At 39.8% G+C, this 16,769-nt stretch overlaps 1 protein-coding gene across 3 annotated transcripts in view; it reads left to right on the forward strand.

Annotated features, from left to right (window-relative positions):
• The window catches only part of ctnnal1 (catenin (cadherin-associated protein), alpha-like 1), a 66,293-nt gene that overhangs the window by 39,018 nt on the left and 10,506 nt on the right, over positions 1–16,769 (forward strand). For all 3 annotated transcript variants that reach the window (XM_017454878.3, XM_017454879.3, XM_017454880.3), the window contains 7 exons: positions 1,599–1,688; positions 8,864–9,034; positions 9,833–10,033; positions 12,070–12,156; positions 12,386–12,544; positions 12,630–12,722; positions 14,696–14,846. In XM_017454878.3, the coding sequence (XP_017310367.1) occupies positions 1,599–1,688; positions 8,864–9,034; positions 9,833–10,033; positions 12,070–12,156; positions 12,386–12,544; positions 12,630–12,722; positions 14,696–14,846 (952 nt within the window). The remainder of the gene's footprint in view (positions 1–1,598; positions 1,689–8,863; positions 9,035–9,832; positions 10,034–12,069; positions 12,157–12,385; positions 12,545–12,629; positions 12,723–14,695; positions 14,847–16,769) is intronic.

Here is a 16,769-nt window from a genome sequence, read left to right on the forward strand (position 1 = left end):
TCTGGAGGCTCCAGTGAGAAAATTTGACCTAAGGGTTTTGTTTATTTATTTATTTATTTTTAAACACCCTTTATAAGTCAAACAAAATCCAACACCTCATGAAAGTATGGAGGCAGCCAACGACAAGAATAAAGTATAATGGATATAGGCCAGGATTGCTGAATGATAAAAGACTTTGGGTTTTCATGACGGTGGTGGAGAGAGTTGTCAGAAATCTTACGTAGGTGTTAAATTTGTTTGAGATCTGGTGCCTGAGAAGGCCATAGCATTTACTTTACATCATTTTTATACTCCTCAAGCCATTCAGTGAGACCTCATGCCCTGTGTATGGGGTAGACTCATCCTGGAAGAGACCACTCCCATCAGGATAGAAATGTATCATCATAAGATAAAGCTGATCAGTCAGAAAAACGTTTGTATTGAGTGTACCTTGTCACAAGAAATGTGTCCCACTGCGTAAAACGGCGTTAAAGCCTTCAGGTTTACTTTCCTTTGTCGCCGGGCTGTATCTCTGTGTTGCTCATTACATGAAATCAAACAACAAAAAGGTTGTCCTCCATTTTGAACACTTAAGGTGTGGTTACTTCTCCCGGTGCAAGACTGGAAATTCGGACAGGGCATAAACATCATGCCTGTAATGTTAGTCACGCTCGTTCTCACTGTATCAAGTTGCTGAAAGACAGGTCATGTCTCTGCCTGTGAGACTGACCTCAGTCTGAGCTTAGATAACCTTAAAAAGGAAATTGAAGTGCAGTATGTATATGTTAGGTACATACATGTAAGTATGCAGTACAATTTCACTGTACAGCAATCAACCTGAACATTATTATAGCAAGCTGATTATGTTGCAATTGTCAATATTGCGTCATCCAGTTAAGTCAGATATGTGAGGAAAGCTTATTGTGCTTTATCAGTACCCTGTTCTGTGTAATACCCCAATGAGCAGAGCTCTAGAGAAGAGCAGGAAGCTTTGAAGAACTGATAAGAGTGTCTTATTTGAGACCAGAAATGTCTCCTGCCAGTCAGTGTTTCATACACGCATCACGTCTCAATCTTACTGCAGAGCTTCCCTGGCAATCTGCCACCTCCATCTATACAGTCTTATAAAAGGAAATATAATAACCGATAATCAAATTTTCTTATATGATATATTGTTCTCTGCCTGGGAGGGAGATGCGTGCGCACACACACACAACATATCAGTTCCCAGGTCCCTTGTGTAGAAGCTTTTCCAGGTGCTAGTGACTGAAGATCCTGCCAGAATGCTTTAGATGAATCATAGCTCAGCTTGCTACCTACGGGAAGAAGTGTGGTACTACAGGCTGCTCTCAGAGGCTCTCTGTCCACATCAGGTGCTCTGGGAACACTGGCTGATAGTCAGGTTCTTACTGAATGTGCCAATTTAATGGTGAAGTGGATGGAAATTCCTTGCTGAAGAGCCATGCGCACCTTTACTGGAATGTTTTGAATATATACTGGCATATTCTCAGGAATACTCCAGTATATTAATTATTTATATAATTAATTATTTATTCGACAGCTCATCTATGATCTAGAACAGCATACCTATTTCAAATTTCTGTTTCTCTGTCTCTCAGGACCTGAAGGATGAGAAGCAGAAGGCACGCATGGCCGCAGCCCGTGCTGTGTTGGAGAAATGCACCATGATGCTCCTCACTGCTTCAAAGGTGTGTAGAAAGTACAGTGGTATCACCTGCTCTATAATGTGCGACTAAAACCTAAACTGTTCATACTGCACTACTGCTTCTCTGTTTTCTTTTTTCCACTGCGGGGAGAAATCTACCAACCAAAATTATGAAAAAATACCAGATAGGAATTATGACTCTAGGTTCCCTCAAGTATTCTTGACACCAAAAAGGTTCCTCGAGAATTCTTCATATAGCTGATGCTTCTTGGCTTCCTGAAGTGGACACACTTGGAGCTCTCTCTGAAAGGGAAGCAGGGTTCCACATAGTGCCTTTAGGGGTTCTGCTAGTGGACCAAACTGAAGAATCTGTAAGGGTGCTAGATGAGATTCTTTTCCTCACCTTTTTTCTTATAAGTTAATGTTGTGAAAGTGGTAGATTGTGACCCAAAAGGAGGTCATGAGCAGGAATGGAGTGGGCCAGTTTATCATCAAAAAAATCTATTTTATGTTTGAAAGCATTTTCAAACTTTCCACATAACCATGCATTATTTTGTTCTAGCAGTTTGGTAGCTGTTCTCAGCTCAGCATGGCCTCAAAACAGAAATATGAGACTAACTATATTAAAAATATTTTTCTTACATTAAGGACAAAACAGAGAGTCGTAAACCACATTATGATTTTTGTGTGTGTATGTATGTGTGTATATATATATATATATATATATATATATATATATATATATATATATATATATATATATATATATATATATATATATATATATATATATAAAATCTCCTAAACTTTTTTCTAGGAGTTAAATGTTGCTATGTTGCTTTTATTGCCTGAGCATGGTCCGTTAGTCAGAACAGAAATATTACCATATTATTGCTGCCTCTAGTTATTTTAGGGAGGGTCCAAATATAAAAATTTTAGTGCCTCTTCTCACTTCATTGGTTTCATGATATTTGGGCATGAAGGCTTAGCCTTTTTCTACACTACTCATTTTTTAGAGTAAATTAGAAGCAAAAGTTAAACTGCTTTTGGGCCGTGACTTAATCAAATGCGGGTCCTAAGGCAAGATCAGTGGAGAGCCCTAGGTTATTTATGTAGCCCCGGTTCTCTGATAACAGGAGCAAGGTATCTCATTAGGGAAACCTCTAGGGCGTGGCCGATCCTGGAAGCACCAATAATACCACGTCTGCCAGTTGACAGATCAATCACGGCTGTGGTGAGGGAGTCCTGCCTCCCTAACATATAAGATGCTGCTGACAGTCCCTTCCTCATTCTCAGTATATTTCTTCTCCGTGCAACTGTAAGGAGGGAAGTGCAGTGAGATACCTTTCTCCTTACTCACTTATCAGAGAACCGGGATTATGTAAGTAACTTAAAGTTATCTTCCAAACATTCGTTTGGTATCTCACTATGGGATATAGACAACTCCCGTATTACAGATATGCTGCCAAATGACTCAGTAATTCATAGAAGTGTATGTACATAGACACATCCCAGTCTATTAATCCAAGAATAAATAAAGGGACGTATGAGGGGAAAAACGTCGTGTGAGTGTTTTTTTTTCCATACTTGGGACCGAATGAGCCAATGACGGCTCTGTAACATCCAGCCTATAAAATCGGACAAAAGTGTGAGGCGATGTCCAATTTGCTGCCTCACAAATGTCCTGGACTGAAGTGACCATGCCTCTGGTAGAATGAACCCTCAGACCCTCTGGAGGTTCAAATACCATGCTATTATAACATATTATGATGGCTTCCACTACCCAATGAGACAGGTGCTGGTGTGAAATAGGTTTACCCCAATGAGAATCAGCCCATGAGATGAAAAGTTGTTTACTTTTGCTCAGTGCTTTTGATCTGTCATAATGACATAAAGTACGGACCGGGCACAATCACTGAAGCCGCTCCTCCTCCGAAGAGGAAAAGGCGGTGGATAAAAAGCCAGTAAATCCACAGGTTTGCAGGTGAGAGCTGACTCGTTCACCTTTGGCAGGAATACTAGATTGGTCTTGAGTAGGGCTGAACTAATGATTATTTTCATAATCGATTAGTTGGCCGATTATCTTTTCTGATTAATCGGACGGGGGGCAAACTTTCCGGTTAGTAAAAAACTATTGTGTTCCATTTGAGACGATAATACCTTTCTAAAATTCATACACGTGACCAGTGGTTCTCAACCTTTTGTGAGCTTTGGACCCCTAGCATATGTCGAACAATCCACAAGGACCCCCTCACTCCACATCAATTATAGGTTATATATTAAACAGTCATTTCTATGTTTATATTACTTTACATTATTAACATTGACATTAAAATTTTATCAAAACATTTCAAGATTTTATTTTTCACATTTTATTGTTGGTGTGACATTTAATTTGACACTCTAAATTATCCTTTGTTTATTTTATCCATCAATGCAACACTGGAACTTGTCTACCACTCATAGGCTTTTGCAAACTTTCATTTCATTTGTAAATAAATTTTAAATAAATCCATCAATGGACGATCGTCAGCTCAGCTAACGTGATATTTGTGAATAACCAAGTTGATTAATTTTAAAACATCTCATTTCCTACGGACCCCCTGCAATTACACCACTGACCACTAGGGGTCTAGGGATTCCCCCCAACCCCTTGAGAAACACTTCACTAGATGACAGCACATAGTGTAGTAGTACGTAATTTGGGACACAACTTTTAGTATTTACTCTCCGAAACGTGTTTTCGGAACAGAAGTAACGTAATGAGTGAACATACCACGCACAGACCAACTAATTGAGAATTAGATTCGTTGACAACGATTTTCATAATCGATTATTATCTATTTTATCGATTAGTTGTTGCAGCTCTAGTCTTGAGTCACTCTCGAGAAATCCAAAGTGAAACGCATGCATGAGTCATGTACCGAAAAAGCATGAAGTTTGCTAACTCACTTCGTGGTCTTAAGACACCACAACCTTTGTATCTATCTCCACCTGTTGCTGTGATGGACCACAGTGGTGCTTATCACCCAAATAAGCTGACATTCTGAGACGCGCTATCCCGCTATTTGGTGTTAGAGTCACTTCGACACATTTGCTGAACACATTCTGGGCTTATGAGAGCCCGAAAGGAACCATGGAAAATTCATAGGCTGTGCCTCAATAGACAGATCTGAGGAATTGTGTGTGCTGGGTAAATGCCGATGTGGAAATATGCGTCCTTCAAATAAACTGATGTAAACCAGTCTTTGTGACGAATAGAATGAAGTAAGAGAGCAGTTTGAGCCTGAGCATTTTGAACTTTTACTTCTTGAGCTGTTTGTTGAGGTTCCACAAATCCAGAATGGGATGGAGACCTCCCCTCTCTCTGGAATGACAATGTACCGGGACTAAAAACCCTGAAGACTGTCCTCCTGCTGCAGCTCTGGTTCCCTGCCATCTAGCGGCGGAGCTGGGGATTGCAGCTATGATTCGGTCAATTTTTTTTTGTGTGAATGTTTTTGTGTTTAACCATTGCTGTACCCTTGGCGCGAAACTGGGGTGAGCTGACTGACGAGGCCTGGCAGTGGATTTACATGGGAGGCAAGTCTGGAGAGACTCATTCTCCTGTTTCCTCAGATCACGTAGTTGCCGCATGGCAGAGGCTGAAGCCCCACAGGGGCATCTAAGAAATCCACTTTCTCTCTGTCAGAGAGCCCCAGTCACAGAGCCTGCTTGCCTACCACTGCCATACTGTGACCATGTCCCTGGATGTTTTCAGGTTGAGATCTGCAATTACTCTGATCTCTTCCCAGAGAGCCGGGTTTGGTGTCCCGGCATCCATTTGCCTTCCTATCATTTGCCCAGCCCTCACCTCCAATGCTGAAGATTGGTAGATTTTCTGGAAAATCAAGGCTGTTAAGCGCTCAGTACGTCCTAGCAGTGAAGCTCAGGCGAAAGAAACCGCTGCCTTGCGGTTAGGGTGGAGATGACGAGCCACTGACTGCTCAACTGGAGGTGGATTTGACACCCCTATGTCCTCCATATTGTGGACGTCCAGCCTGGAAAATCCTTTAACAGGAACCCTATGTGAAAAGGCTTTATCCCAGAAACGCATGCTGGACTGCAGGAGTGAACTGTTTGATGGCTGGGGCATGCAACAGCATTCTCGTCATTATAAAGCTCTCTCTCTGCTCCCTGATGCACATTTTGTGACGGCAATCAATAGAGAATGTTTCCACTGCCCTCCAGCACATTTCAATACGGTTGAGCGCCGCCTGAACTGGGGAGGGGGACCCGTCGCTTGGTACGCTGCCTGGCCGAGAACTATTTGGCGGAAGGATTGAATCGTCGTCTCCTTCATCCTCTAATAGACACACAACAGCCTCATTGTCGTCATCCTCCTCCTCACCTTCACCTGCTAAGGTGTTTAATCTGAAGAGGGGAGGCAGCTCAGGGGAGACCTTGTCCATTAATTCGCCCCAACTGCATGACACAGGGGGCTGTTTTGTCTCGTTCTCCATGGGTGACTGAGAAAGGCATGGGTCTGTTTTATTAGCAGCTTCTCGCTAACACCTTTGATGTACAGTGGGAACACTCTGGGTTCACGAGTGCCACCTAAGCATGTTTCACCCCCAGGCATGTGATGCACAGGGGATGGGAATCCTTGCCCAAAGTCATAGAGCCACATGTGAGGGATGCAAGGCTTCTTTCACCTTTGCTCCGCCACCTGCCGAACTAGTGGTCTCCGTTATGTAGGATACAACCTAAACTCACCACAATGTACTGCTTAGGAAAGAAACAGATAGCTTTAACAGCTATGAGAGACAATTTACCGTAATGCCTTAATTGTCTTGAAGTATCCCAAGCAAATGAAAGCCTATTCACCTTAACAGCGAATAAACCCGCTCGCAAAAACATATGCGTTCAGCGATGTACCTTGACGGCTTGTCTGTGAACTTCCAGTATGATCTTCACGGGGAAGAGAACGAGAATAAGGAAGAGACCTTCAGAAGCGTCTTGTTTGGTAGGGAGGCGGAACACTCTCATCATGGCCGTAATTGGTTTGTCAACTGACAGACGTGGTATCATTGGTGCTTCCAGGATTGGTCACGGCCGAGGCGTTTCCCATAGTGACGTACCAAACGAATGTTGGTATTTAAGGGAACATTAAATAAACATGTAAAACATTATTTTTTTCCTTAAGCTATTAAACTAACCAACTGTTGCTGTGATCATTACTGAATCACATTAAACTGGCAGGTTTGCTAATACACTGTTGTCAGTCCATTATTTTGCACAGTTAGGTCAATTGAAATTTGTACTCTGTATTCAGCTCTATAGTATCTTGACAATTTAATTAAAAATTTATTTCTGTAGTGATTCCTTTCTCTGAAAAATACGGCAATAAACCCATTTGAAACATTAAGGAAAATTCTTGATTTCAGTTAAAGTGATCACTAACACAAAAACAAACATCATAAGCATGTTGAATTTGCCCAAAGATTGTTAAACAGTTTAAAACCTACAGATCAGGTAATGGTTAAATTGGTAGCTACATCAGGTAGCTTATGGCATCAGAACAGAATTGGTGTGAGTGATGATAAATGAGTTATGGCTAGTTATATCAGATAAGTCCATTTATTTATAACTTTTTTTTTTTTTTTTTTTTTTGATATTTCAGTTAACCAATGTACCTAAATTTTAGCTAGCTTTAGTTACGGTTTACTTGAACACTTCTGGTTCTTTCTTTGGCGCTTTACTCACTCACAGTGGTTGTGTTTATGTTTACATAGCAGCTGGAATGGTAATCTCTAGACAAGAGATGTAGACAAGAGATGACAAGAATGTACACTATATGGCCAAAAGCTCGTGGACACCTCCCATATATCGGCCTGACATGTTTTCACAAATTTGGAAACACACAATTGTCTAGAATGTCTTTGTATGTCGTAGAATTATGATTTTTATTCTATATAATTATGTAATTATTAAGAATTATATTTTTCTTTCGTTGAAATTAAGGGGCTAAGTCCAAACATGTTCCATGACATGACAGTGCGCCTTTGCACAAAGAGGGATCCATAAAGACATGGTTTGCCAAGGTTGTTGTGGAAGAAATTGAGTGTCCTGCTCAGAAACCTGACCTCGACCTCACTGAACACCTTTGGAATGAATTGGAAAGCAAACTGCACACCAGGCCTCTTCAATTCACACCAGTGCCCGACTTCACTAAATGAACACAAGTCCCCACAGCCACACTCCAAAATCTTGTGGAAAGTCTACTTAGAAGAGTGGAGGCTGTCAAAACATCAAAGAGGGGATATAGTTCATGTTGCCCATGCTTTTGGAATGGGCACATATGGGTGTGATGATCAGGTGTCCACATACGTTTGGCCAAACCTCCATAACCAATAACTGTGCTACAGTTTCAGATCTGATTGTCTTGCTAACAGTTTTTAAGGTAAACAACTTTATAAAATTTTTGGTATGACCGTTAGTTGTCAGTTTATTATATATATATATTTTGGGGAAATGCAGGACCGCAGCAATATGCTCACAGAGTGCTGTCACAGATTTTAAGTTCTTTAGAAACAAAATCCCATCTGGAGAATGTCTTCAGTATATTTAGCTTTTAACCTTGCCTTGGATATCTTCCTGCACTTGTTGTGTAAGGAGCCAGTTTAGCCTTCACTGTGGTAAAAATTGTCAGTCTCCTAAAGATGTCTCAAACCTTTTTGTGTGAATCTCCCGCAGTGAGAATCCAGACCTTGATCAAGCTGTTGGAGGCCATAGTGAAAAGGACATAAGCCTAATCAATTCATTTTGTAATCAGAGCCCAGCTGTCAAAATGTCTGTGATGCTTCTGCACCATAGTTAGACTTAAATCTTCAAATGTACTTCTCTCACTTTTTAACTTTTGGGCTAACAAGATTTTAAAATACTATAATTTCACTTGTGATCAAGAGAAATAGTCCGGGAAAGCCTGTGGTGTTCAAAGCCATATATGGTAGGAAAAGACAAAAATTTCAGTATGTGAAATATTTTCCAGGCTACCACTCATATATAATTAAATAATTGTCCTCGGTAGAATCATGCTTTCATCCTCGCGTGTAATCAGTAATGACCACTGGCTAATTGCTCCATATCAAGCACATTGACCGTTTTTAATGCATGTTGCCATCAACGCATTCTCTCTCATTCACTCTGTGGTTGTTTTTTGTTTTTTTTTCTCTCTAGACATGTCTGAGGCACCCAGACTGCGAGTCTGCACGGATCAACAAGAACGCCGTGTTCCAGCGCATGCGCCTGGCTCTGGAGCAGGTTATCGAGATTGTGACAGATGCGAGGAGCAGTGGAGAGCCCAAAGCACTGCCAATCAGTATCTATGCTGGAATTAAAGACCTTAAGGTGCGGCTGTGGGTCAAGAGCTTGTACACGCAGATTATGGATGACTCAAAAAATTTCTCTCTGAAGTCAAAATGCTAGTGTATTTTTGTGTGTGTGTGTGTGTGTTTTTTTAACCAGTTTTGTTGTTACCTCTTGTTCAGTTGTCTGTAGTCCCTTCAGGATTTCGTGATTTTCCGATCGCAGAAATTAACACAAAATCAAGCCAACTCCTCAATACTGGGAGGAGCTGCAAAAATTTGGGCCAAGAAGACAGAAATACCTCCATTATCAAATAATAATAATGGGAAAGTTATTGGTTAAATGTTTGCATCCCCCTTTGTGAATGGGATCTAAATATTCTCTGATAACATGTTTGTCCACTCCCTCTAACCTCATTCATAACTCATATTGCCTGTTCTGTGTTGTTTGCTATGTTCTGGTTGACATTTATGCTCCATTTTCCTTTCTGATCCTAAAGCCACGGGGATATAAACTTTTGTACAAAATTTTTCTTTCAGCGTGTTAATATATATATATATATATATATATATATATATATATATATATATATATATATATATATTTTTTATATTTCACAGTAAAACCCAATCTGGTGCATTTAGTCAGTTGGCTAATGAAACTATTTCCTGATTCTTCATGACACCAAATGCATTCGTTCATTACTTACTTAGAGAGTTCTATTCTATAAACATTTTTTTTTTTCTTCTTTTTTGTGAATGTTTTCACATTTCGCTAAACATTATCATCCTCAATGTTTGTAGCATTTAGTGTGTGTGTGTGTTTGTTTGTTTGTTTCAGAATAAGGTGGAGGGATTGAGGGAATCTCTGTACTGTGTGCCATGTGAGACTGTAGCAGCACAGCTGGAGGTTCTGGTAGAACAGACTGAAGACTTCACTGATTCAGCGTACACTAGCCATGAGCAGCGCGAGAGCATCCTGCAGCTCTGCCACACAACACGGGAGGAAACCAAGCAGCTCATCTCTGCCTGGAGTCAGGCAGTATGATTATACACACACACACATGCATGCATGCATACACACACACACACACACACACACACACACACACACACACACACTCTCATGCATATTAATCAGCCATCACCTATTAGTTCAACTTACCCTGAATGCACACCCATTTCACACACATTTCATTTGTTTGAGTAGAGTTTGTTAATAGGAGCAAGGCAGCTGCTCTAGTTTTGTTGCTCTGAAGGAGAACAAGGCTATGAAGTTGCATAGGTTTGCAGCCTCGCACAATACATGCTCCCAATCCAATTATTCGTTATATTTTAAATCACTAATAGTTAAAGGTTCATAAATATTCGGTTCTTGTCCTTTATAACTCTGTAGTCCATCAGTCCTTGGCTGTAGATGTTCTTTCATCCTTGAGTACCTTGGCAGTTTTCTGAATACTCTCTTGAATACTCTTTCGCTTTGCACTTCTATTGTAAAGGCCGAGCCTTTCGCAGAATCCCATCAGACTCTAGTGTCATCATCTGTGTTTAAGTATGTCTACCTCAGTAATTGTTTCTACAACCCCAATTCCGAAAAAGTTGGGACAGAATGGAAAATGTTACAACAAATGTAAAAACAAAGAGGAGTGATATGTAAATGTCCGACTTGTATTTAAACAAAAAAATGTGTAAAGACAAGGTAATTGATGTTTTACCTAATCAACTGCATAGGTTTTTTTTTGTTTTTTTTTGGAAGATAAATGTTTATTTTGAAATTGATGCATGCAACTCATTCTAAAAAAAAAAGTTGGGACAGGGGCAATTTAGGACTAATAGCGATGTGACAAGTTAAAATAAGATGATGATGTGAAACAGGTGAGGCAATCGTCTAATCATAGTACATAAGGAGCCTGCTTATGGGATGCGTCGAGGCTCCCCAATCTGCCAACAGATGCGTCAGCAAATAATCCAACACTTTGAGAACAACATTCCCCAAAGACAAATCGGGAGGATTTGGGGCGTTTCACCTTCTACAGTGCACAATATAATTAAAAAATTCAAAGAATCCGGTCTCAAATCTCCGTGTGTAAAAGGCAAGGCCAAAAAAAACCCCCACTTCTGAAGTTGCGTGATCTCCGATCCCTCAGATGTCGATGTCTTAAAAACCGTCATGATTCTGTAATGGATATCCTGACATGGGCTCGGGAATACTTTGGTAAACCTTTTGTGAGTCAACACCATTCACCACTGCATCCACAGATGTAAGTTAAGACTTTACTACGCAAAGCAGAAGTACATCAACACTGTCCAGAAGTGTTGCTGAATTCTCTGGGCTCGGTCTCTTCTGAGATGGACGATAGCATTGTGGAATTGTGTTTTGTGGTCCGACGAGTCAACATTTCAAATAGTTGGATAAAACAGCCGTCATGTTGGACAAAACAGCTGTCATGTTCTCTGGGCCAAAGAGGAAAAGGACCATCCAACAGTCAATATCAATATTTCACACCATTATTAGTATTATTGTTATTATTATTATTATTATTATTATTATTATTATTATTATTATTGTTATTATTATTATTTAAAAATATATTTATTTATTTATTTATTTATGTTTATTTGTAGTGCTGTAGAGTTACCTGCTCAAGTGACTGGAAGTTTAGACAAGCAGAATACTGCTGTGCATCAGACACTGTCTGAGCCTTGACTTTCAGGCACATTGAGAGCATTTGTTAATGGAGATGATAAGAGCAGGCACACCACTAAAGTCAACAGGTTGAAGTCTGGCGGTTAGGAGATGAGAGCAGTTGGAAGGTTTGTGCATGCAGCAGCCTGTCTGGTGTTTGTTCTGACACCCTGCTGTAATCCTTCTGGGAAAATATGAGAGTCGCCCCACCTGTCTGGCCTCTGATGACAGCAACGAGTCTTTTACATCTGAGCTGCTGTGAGAGAGCTTTAAGTCTTACAAGTGTTATTTGGTACAAAAGAGGCACATTCAGTGAGAGGTCATATTTTAGCAATATTTTGTCTCTGAAAACCTGACATTCTTTTTCTTTCTGTCCTGTGTGACATGAGTAGCAGTCATTCAAAGCCAAAGACGTGACTGAGGAAGTGGAGTTGTCTATTCTGAAGACCTGTCAGAGTCTCTGTGAGCTCAGACGTGAGGTGAGACATCTGACAGCTACGCACAAGGATTCAATACTTTGGATGTCATAGATGTACAAACAAACCCTTCATATGTATCCATCTACCTCATGCAACTGCCGTTTTCTCTCTCTTTTATATATATTTATGAGTGTGTGTGTGTGTGTGAGACCAGTTGTTAACACGATACCCTAATTTTCCTCTCTCTATATCTCGTGCTCACATTTCTCGTGTTGTGCTGCCCTGTCAGCTCCACAAGGTAGCAGTGGGGCGGGCCAGTGAGCTGCTGAAGCTGCACTCTGATCACGCTGTGCTCCAGGCTCTGAAGGCCACAGGAGGCGAGGGGAATGTCGAGGCGGTAGCTGATTACGCTCGCACACTCACCGAGCACAGGGAGCAGCTGGTGGAGGTGAGCAGCACAGGCTAAACCCAGATGGAGTCTTACTTCTGTAACTGTAAGTCTAATGCATGTTACTGCATCTGTGTGCATTCAGACCTGCCGACTGCTGTGCCACATCTCGGGCACAGAGCCGCTGGAGATCACGTGCATCCATGCTGAGGAGACCTTCCATGTCATTGGTCCTCAGGTATCAAGGGACTGAAAGGGTTGGACACACACAGGGATGTGACACTTTGTAAAGGCCAGTTCATGCAAAAAGCATTTCTGAAGCTTTTGTTGAACTCTCATTGAACAGATCTACCTCAATTGTAATCGGTGTTTCACTCCACATCAACTCAAAATGTGATTCTATCCATCCTGATACATTTATGTGCCATTTATCATTAGGGCACGTGAGTGAAATGTAAAATCTGTAATAATCTATTCAGTAATAATATTAATCTGATCACACACATTCTATGGTATGTTGTGAAATAAAACACACACTGTGCGTGCTGCTATGGGAAAATAATCAACGACAGGGTGGTGCGATGCAGCCTGTTACTGTTTCACAGCTTTAACTTGCCAGTGCTGTCAGGTGACCATGGTATAAGCGGGATAATCCACGGCTAGGCATGCATTACACAATTATAATGCACGACGTGGATTATCCCGCTTATATCATGGTCACCCGTCAGCATTGGCAAGTTAAAGGTGTCCTTGATGTGTAAAAGCTATCCTTGATGAATTTAATAGAATTCCGTCCGCTCTAAATCATTCACAGAGATAAATTAGTGCGATACGATTATGTTTATTTGATTGCATTATATTAAGTAGTTATTAGAGAGAGACAGAGAGAGAGATTGTGTGAATGTGAATTACCTGCATCTGTGCCGCGTCTCTTCTAATAATTAACCTTTTGAGTTTAACTGTATGTTACTATGGTTACAGTTGTTTATAGGCAGCGCATTCATTTAGAACAGCGATTAAACTGACTGGAACTACCTGTGGTATATGAAGTTCTAACACACACCTTCCAGCCAATCAGAATCGAGCATTCGGACAAACCATGGTATAATGTGGAAAAGTTCCCGTTATTACTTTTGCTATTACAGCTATACATTAATTCCCTCACCAGCCTCTTTTTTTTTTTTTTTTATCTTGAAGTTAATATTCATAACAATAACAAAAAAACTGATGTCATAGAAAAGTACTCAGCAATTTCAGACTGATCCGATTTGAGAATTCATTAATGCAGTGATATGAATGTAAAAATAAAATACAGCAGTATTATGATTGTGCAGCCTATAGCTGTAGAGCAAAATTTTTTTGTATAATAATGATGCTCTTGTGTCATGCTTCTTAATGGAACTTTGTTGTAAACACAGCTGCCCCATACTTCTAATATGTATGGTACAAATGATGCATGCCGTTGTCATCTTGCTCCTTGTGTGGTGTGTGGAACAGTAAGCTGTATAGATTGGAGAGAAAGTAGCTTATTTTCGCACACCTGTTTCTTTTCTTTCACATTTACTATCAATTTTTAGTAACCGTTAAACCTTTTGAGTGTCAAATGAATGTAGGTAGCCAACATAAGAGCATGGGCAGGTCCCTTGATTTAATTAATATTAAGCAATTGTATTATCACAGTTTAGGTGAAGAATGTTTACTATCTTATTTTTAGTGTTGCTGCTCCACTTGTTTTTATGTGATTAAATATGAAAAATTCTCAGCGATGAGGAACTTTTATAAGCTCTCTCTTGCCACCTCTCCAAACCTATGGAGAGATTTTATGTTATTACTTGGTTCATAAGCTTTGTGATTATGTATTGAGCATAATAGAGGTGATCGCACATCATCTGCCTGTAATAACAAAGTGTAAAGGTCAAGTAGAGAATAAGAGCGCAACATGGAGCACTAAATTTAGGTGTGCATGTTTATGGATCTATCAATAATTCAGAAAATCAGTAGGATCCTTTCTACTACTAGGAGCACATGGGATCTATGCACATATAGAATGTATGTTTTTTCCTTTTGAATATGTTTTATAGTTTAGGTAATGCATGCATACTGTATATGCGGTAGTGTTGGAGAAACACATTGAAATTTATCGAAACAGCAATGATTAAAAGTAATCCTTTAGTTTATCTGTTCATCCTACACGATTCACTCTCTGCTCAGATCATCTCAGCAGCTCAGACGCTGGCTCTGCACCCCAACAGTAAGATAGCCAAAGAAAACCTGGACGTGTTCTGTGAGGCCTGGGAGTCGCAGCTGTGCGACATGGCCATCCTGCTGAAAGAGATCAGCGATGTGTTCGAAGGCCGCAGAGGTAACCTATCGCTATCACCCTCAATCCTGCCGTGCTAGTCAGGGTTCTATCTGGGTGAAGAGCCGTTTTAACATGCCGTATGGGACATCAAAGTTCGGATATTGCAGTTAGTAAAACCCCAAAATACTGTTATCTTCATTTACAGCTCAACAAGGTCTACACTTCAGCATCACTTTACATGAATATTCTTCAAATTCTCAGATATTAAGAAAGCAAATAATTTTTTGTCATGTTTTTATTTATTTAAGCAAATTGTTCTGTACACGCATACGTTTTGATTTGATAAGGCTCCCTCTGACTGTTTCTCATTATGTAATCCCTCAGTCTCGATAAATAATAAATGCAAGCTGACCTTCAGTTCCAGTTACACTGGAGATTATTAAAGATATAGAATGGAGCAAGCTACTAAGAGTTAATTTTCTAATTTTTAAAATTTAAAGTTTAGCCTTAGTCCTGTTTCAAATGTCCTTGATAGTTAAAAAAATAAAAATAAATTATTTTTATATATATATATATATATATATATATATATATATATATATATATATATATATATATATTATATATATATTATATATATATATATAATATATGTTGTTTTTCAGTCAAGTTTTAGTTGAATAAAAGCCTGGGCATTTTAGTCGTATTTTAGTCGTATTTTAGTCGTATTTTAGTCTAGTTTTAATCACTGAACACTGTAGACATTTTTAGCCATAAGGTTAGTATCGATTAATATTTCAGTCAATCTAGGCCAAATTAACGTTAGTTTGAAAGCTACTCCCCACTGTGCTTGTTTAGTTCTGATATGCTGCGCACAGCACAGGAAAGGAAACTACTGCTTATGCCATCCAAAGAACAGGATATTTGGGTTATATAATATATAATAATAATATATAATATAGATTTAATATAGAGATTTTGTTAAAGTTTTCATTTTTTCAAAGTACATTTTAGTCTCGTCAAGAATATCGCATATTTAATTAGCCACAGTTCGTGTTTAGCGACGTCGGTGTCCTCTCGTCATCATCTCGTCTCAGTCATGGGGGACAAATAAGTCGTCGAGGAACATTTTTCTTCAGTTTTCGTTAACGAGATTAACACTAATTCTCAAGTTAGTTGAGGGCTCGCTATATGAGAATTAAGCTATGTTCTTTAATGTTTGTGTGTAAAACAATGTGGATGTTGATTGCTAGGGCCATCTATGTTGCATTCATACAATATCCTGCATGATGACTCACTGGAAGATAGAACCTTAAAAAAAAAAAAAGAATTTTATCAGTGAGTTTGAAGTAGATTAAAAATAATGATAAAAAAAAAATACACCACCACAGGAAGATTCACGGGTAGAAAATATTTTGACCAGAATGCTAGATAGGATTGTTTAATACTGAGGGCACGTATTGTTATATTTCACATTTTCCTTCGTCTTAAGGCGTTCTCTAAAAATCTGTAGAGTGTAACATTTTACAGGCTCTCCCTCTCTTACTGTCTGATACTGTCTGTCAGTCCCGCTGTGGGACAGAATGTTCATCTGAATGTCAGTGTGGACGTTATCCTGAAGTGGCATCAGTATAGGTCTTATAAAGGTCCACATAATGGTTTTGTTACATGCCTAGGGGCAGGGGCTGTAAGGAGCATGGGCTCTTTAAAAAAAAAAAAAAAAAAAAAGTCTTTTCTTCGCATGAGGAGATCTTTATCGTCTTTGACTTTGACGGTGTGCCAGTTTGATATTTTAAATGATAAACCGTTTCTCATTCACCCATTCAACACACACCAAGCCATGCAAGACGCCAGCCTGCCATCGTGAGCAACTTGGGGTTCTCAGTGGCCTAAGGACACTTAGGCATGTGGGCCAAGGATCGAACCACTGACCCTGCGATTAGTGGACAACCCACTCTACCACATGAGCCACAGCCGCCCCTT

This window comes from Ictalurus punctatus, chromosome 24, assembly GCF_001660625.3.
Source record: "Ictalurus punctatus breed USDA103 chromosome 24, Coco_2.0, whole genome shotgun sequence".
NCBI lineage: Eukaryota > Metazoa > Chordata > Actinopteri > Siluriformes > Ictaluridae > Ictalurus > Ictalurus punctatus.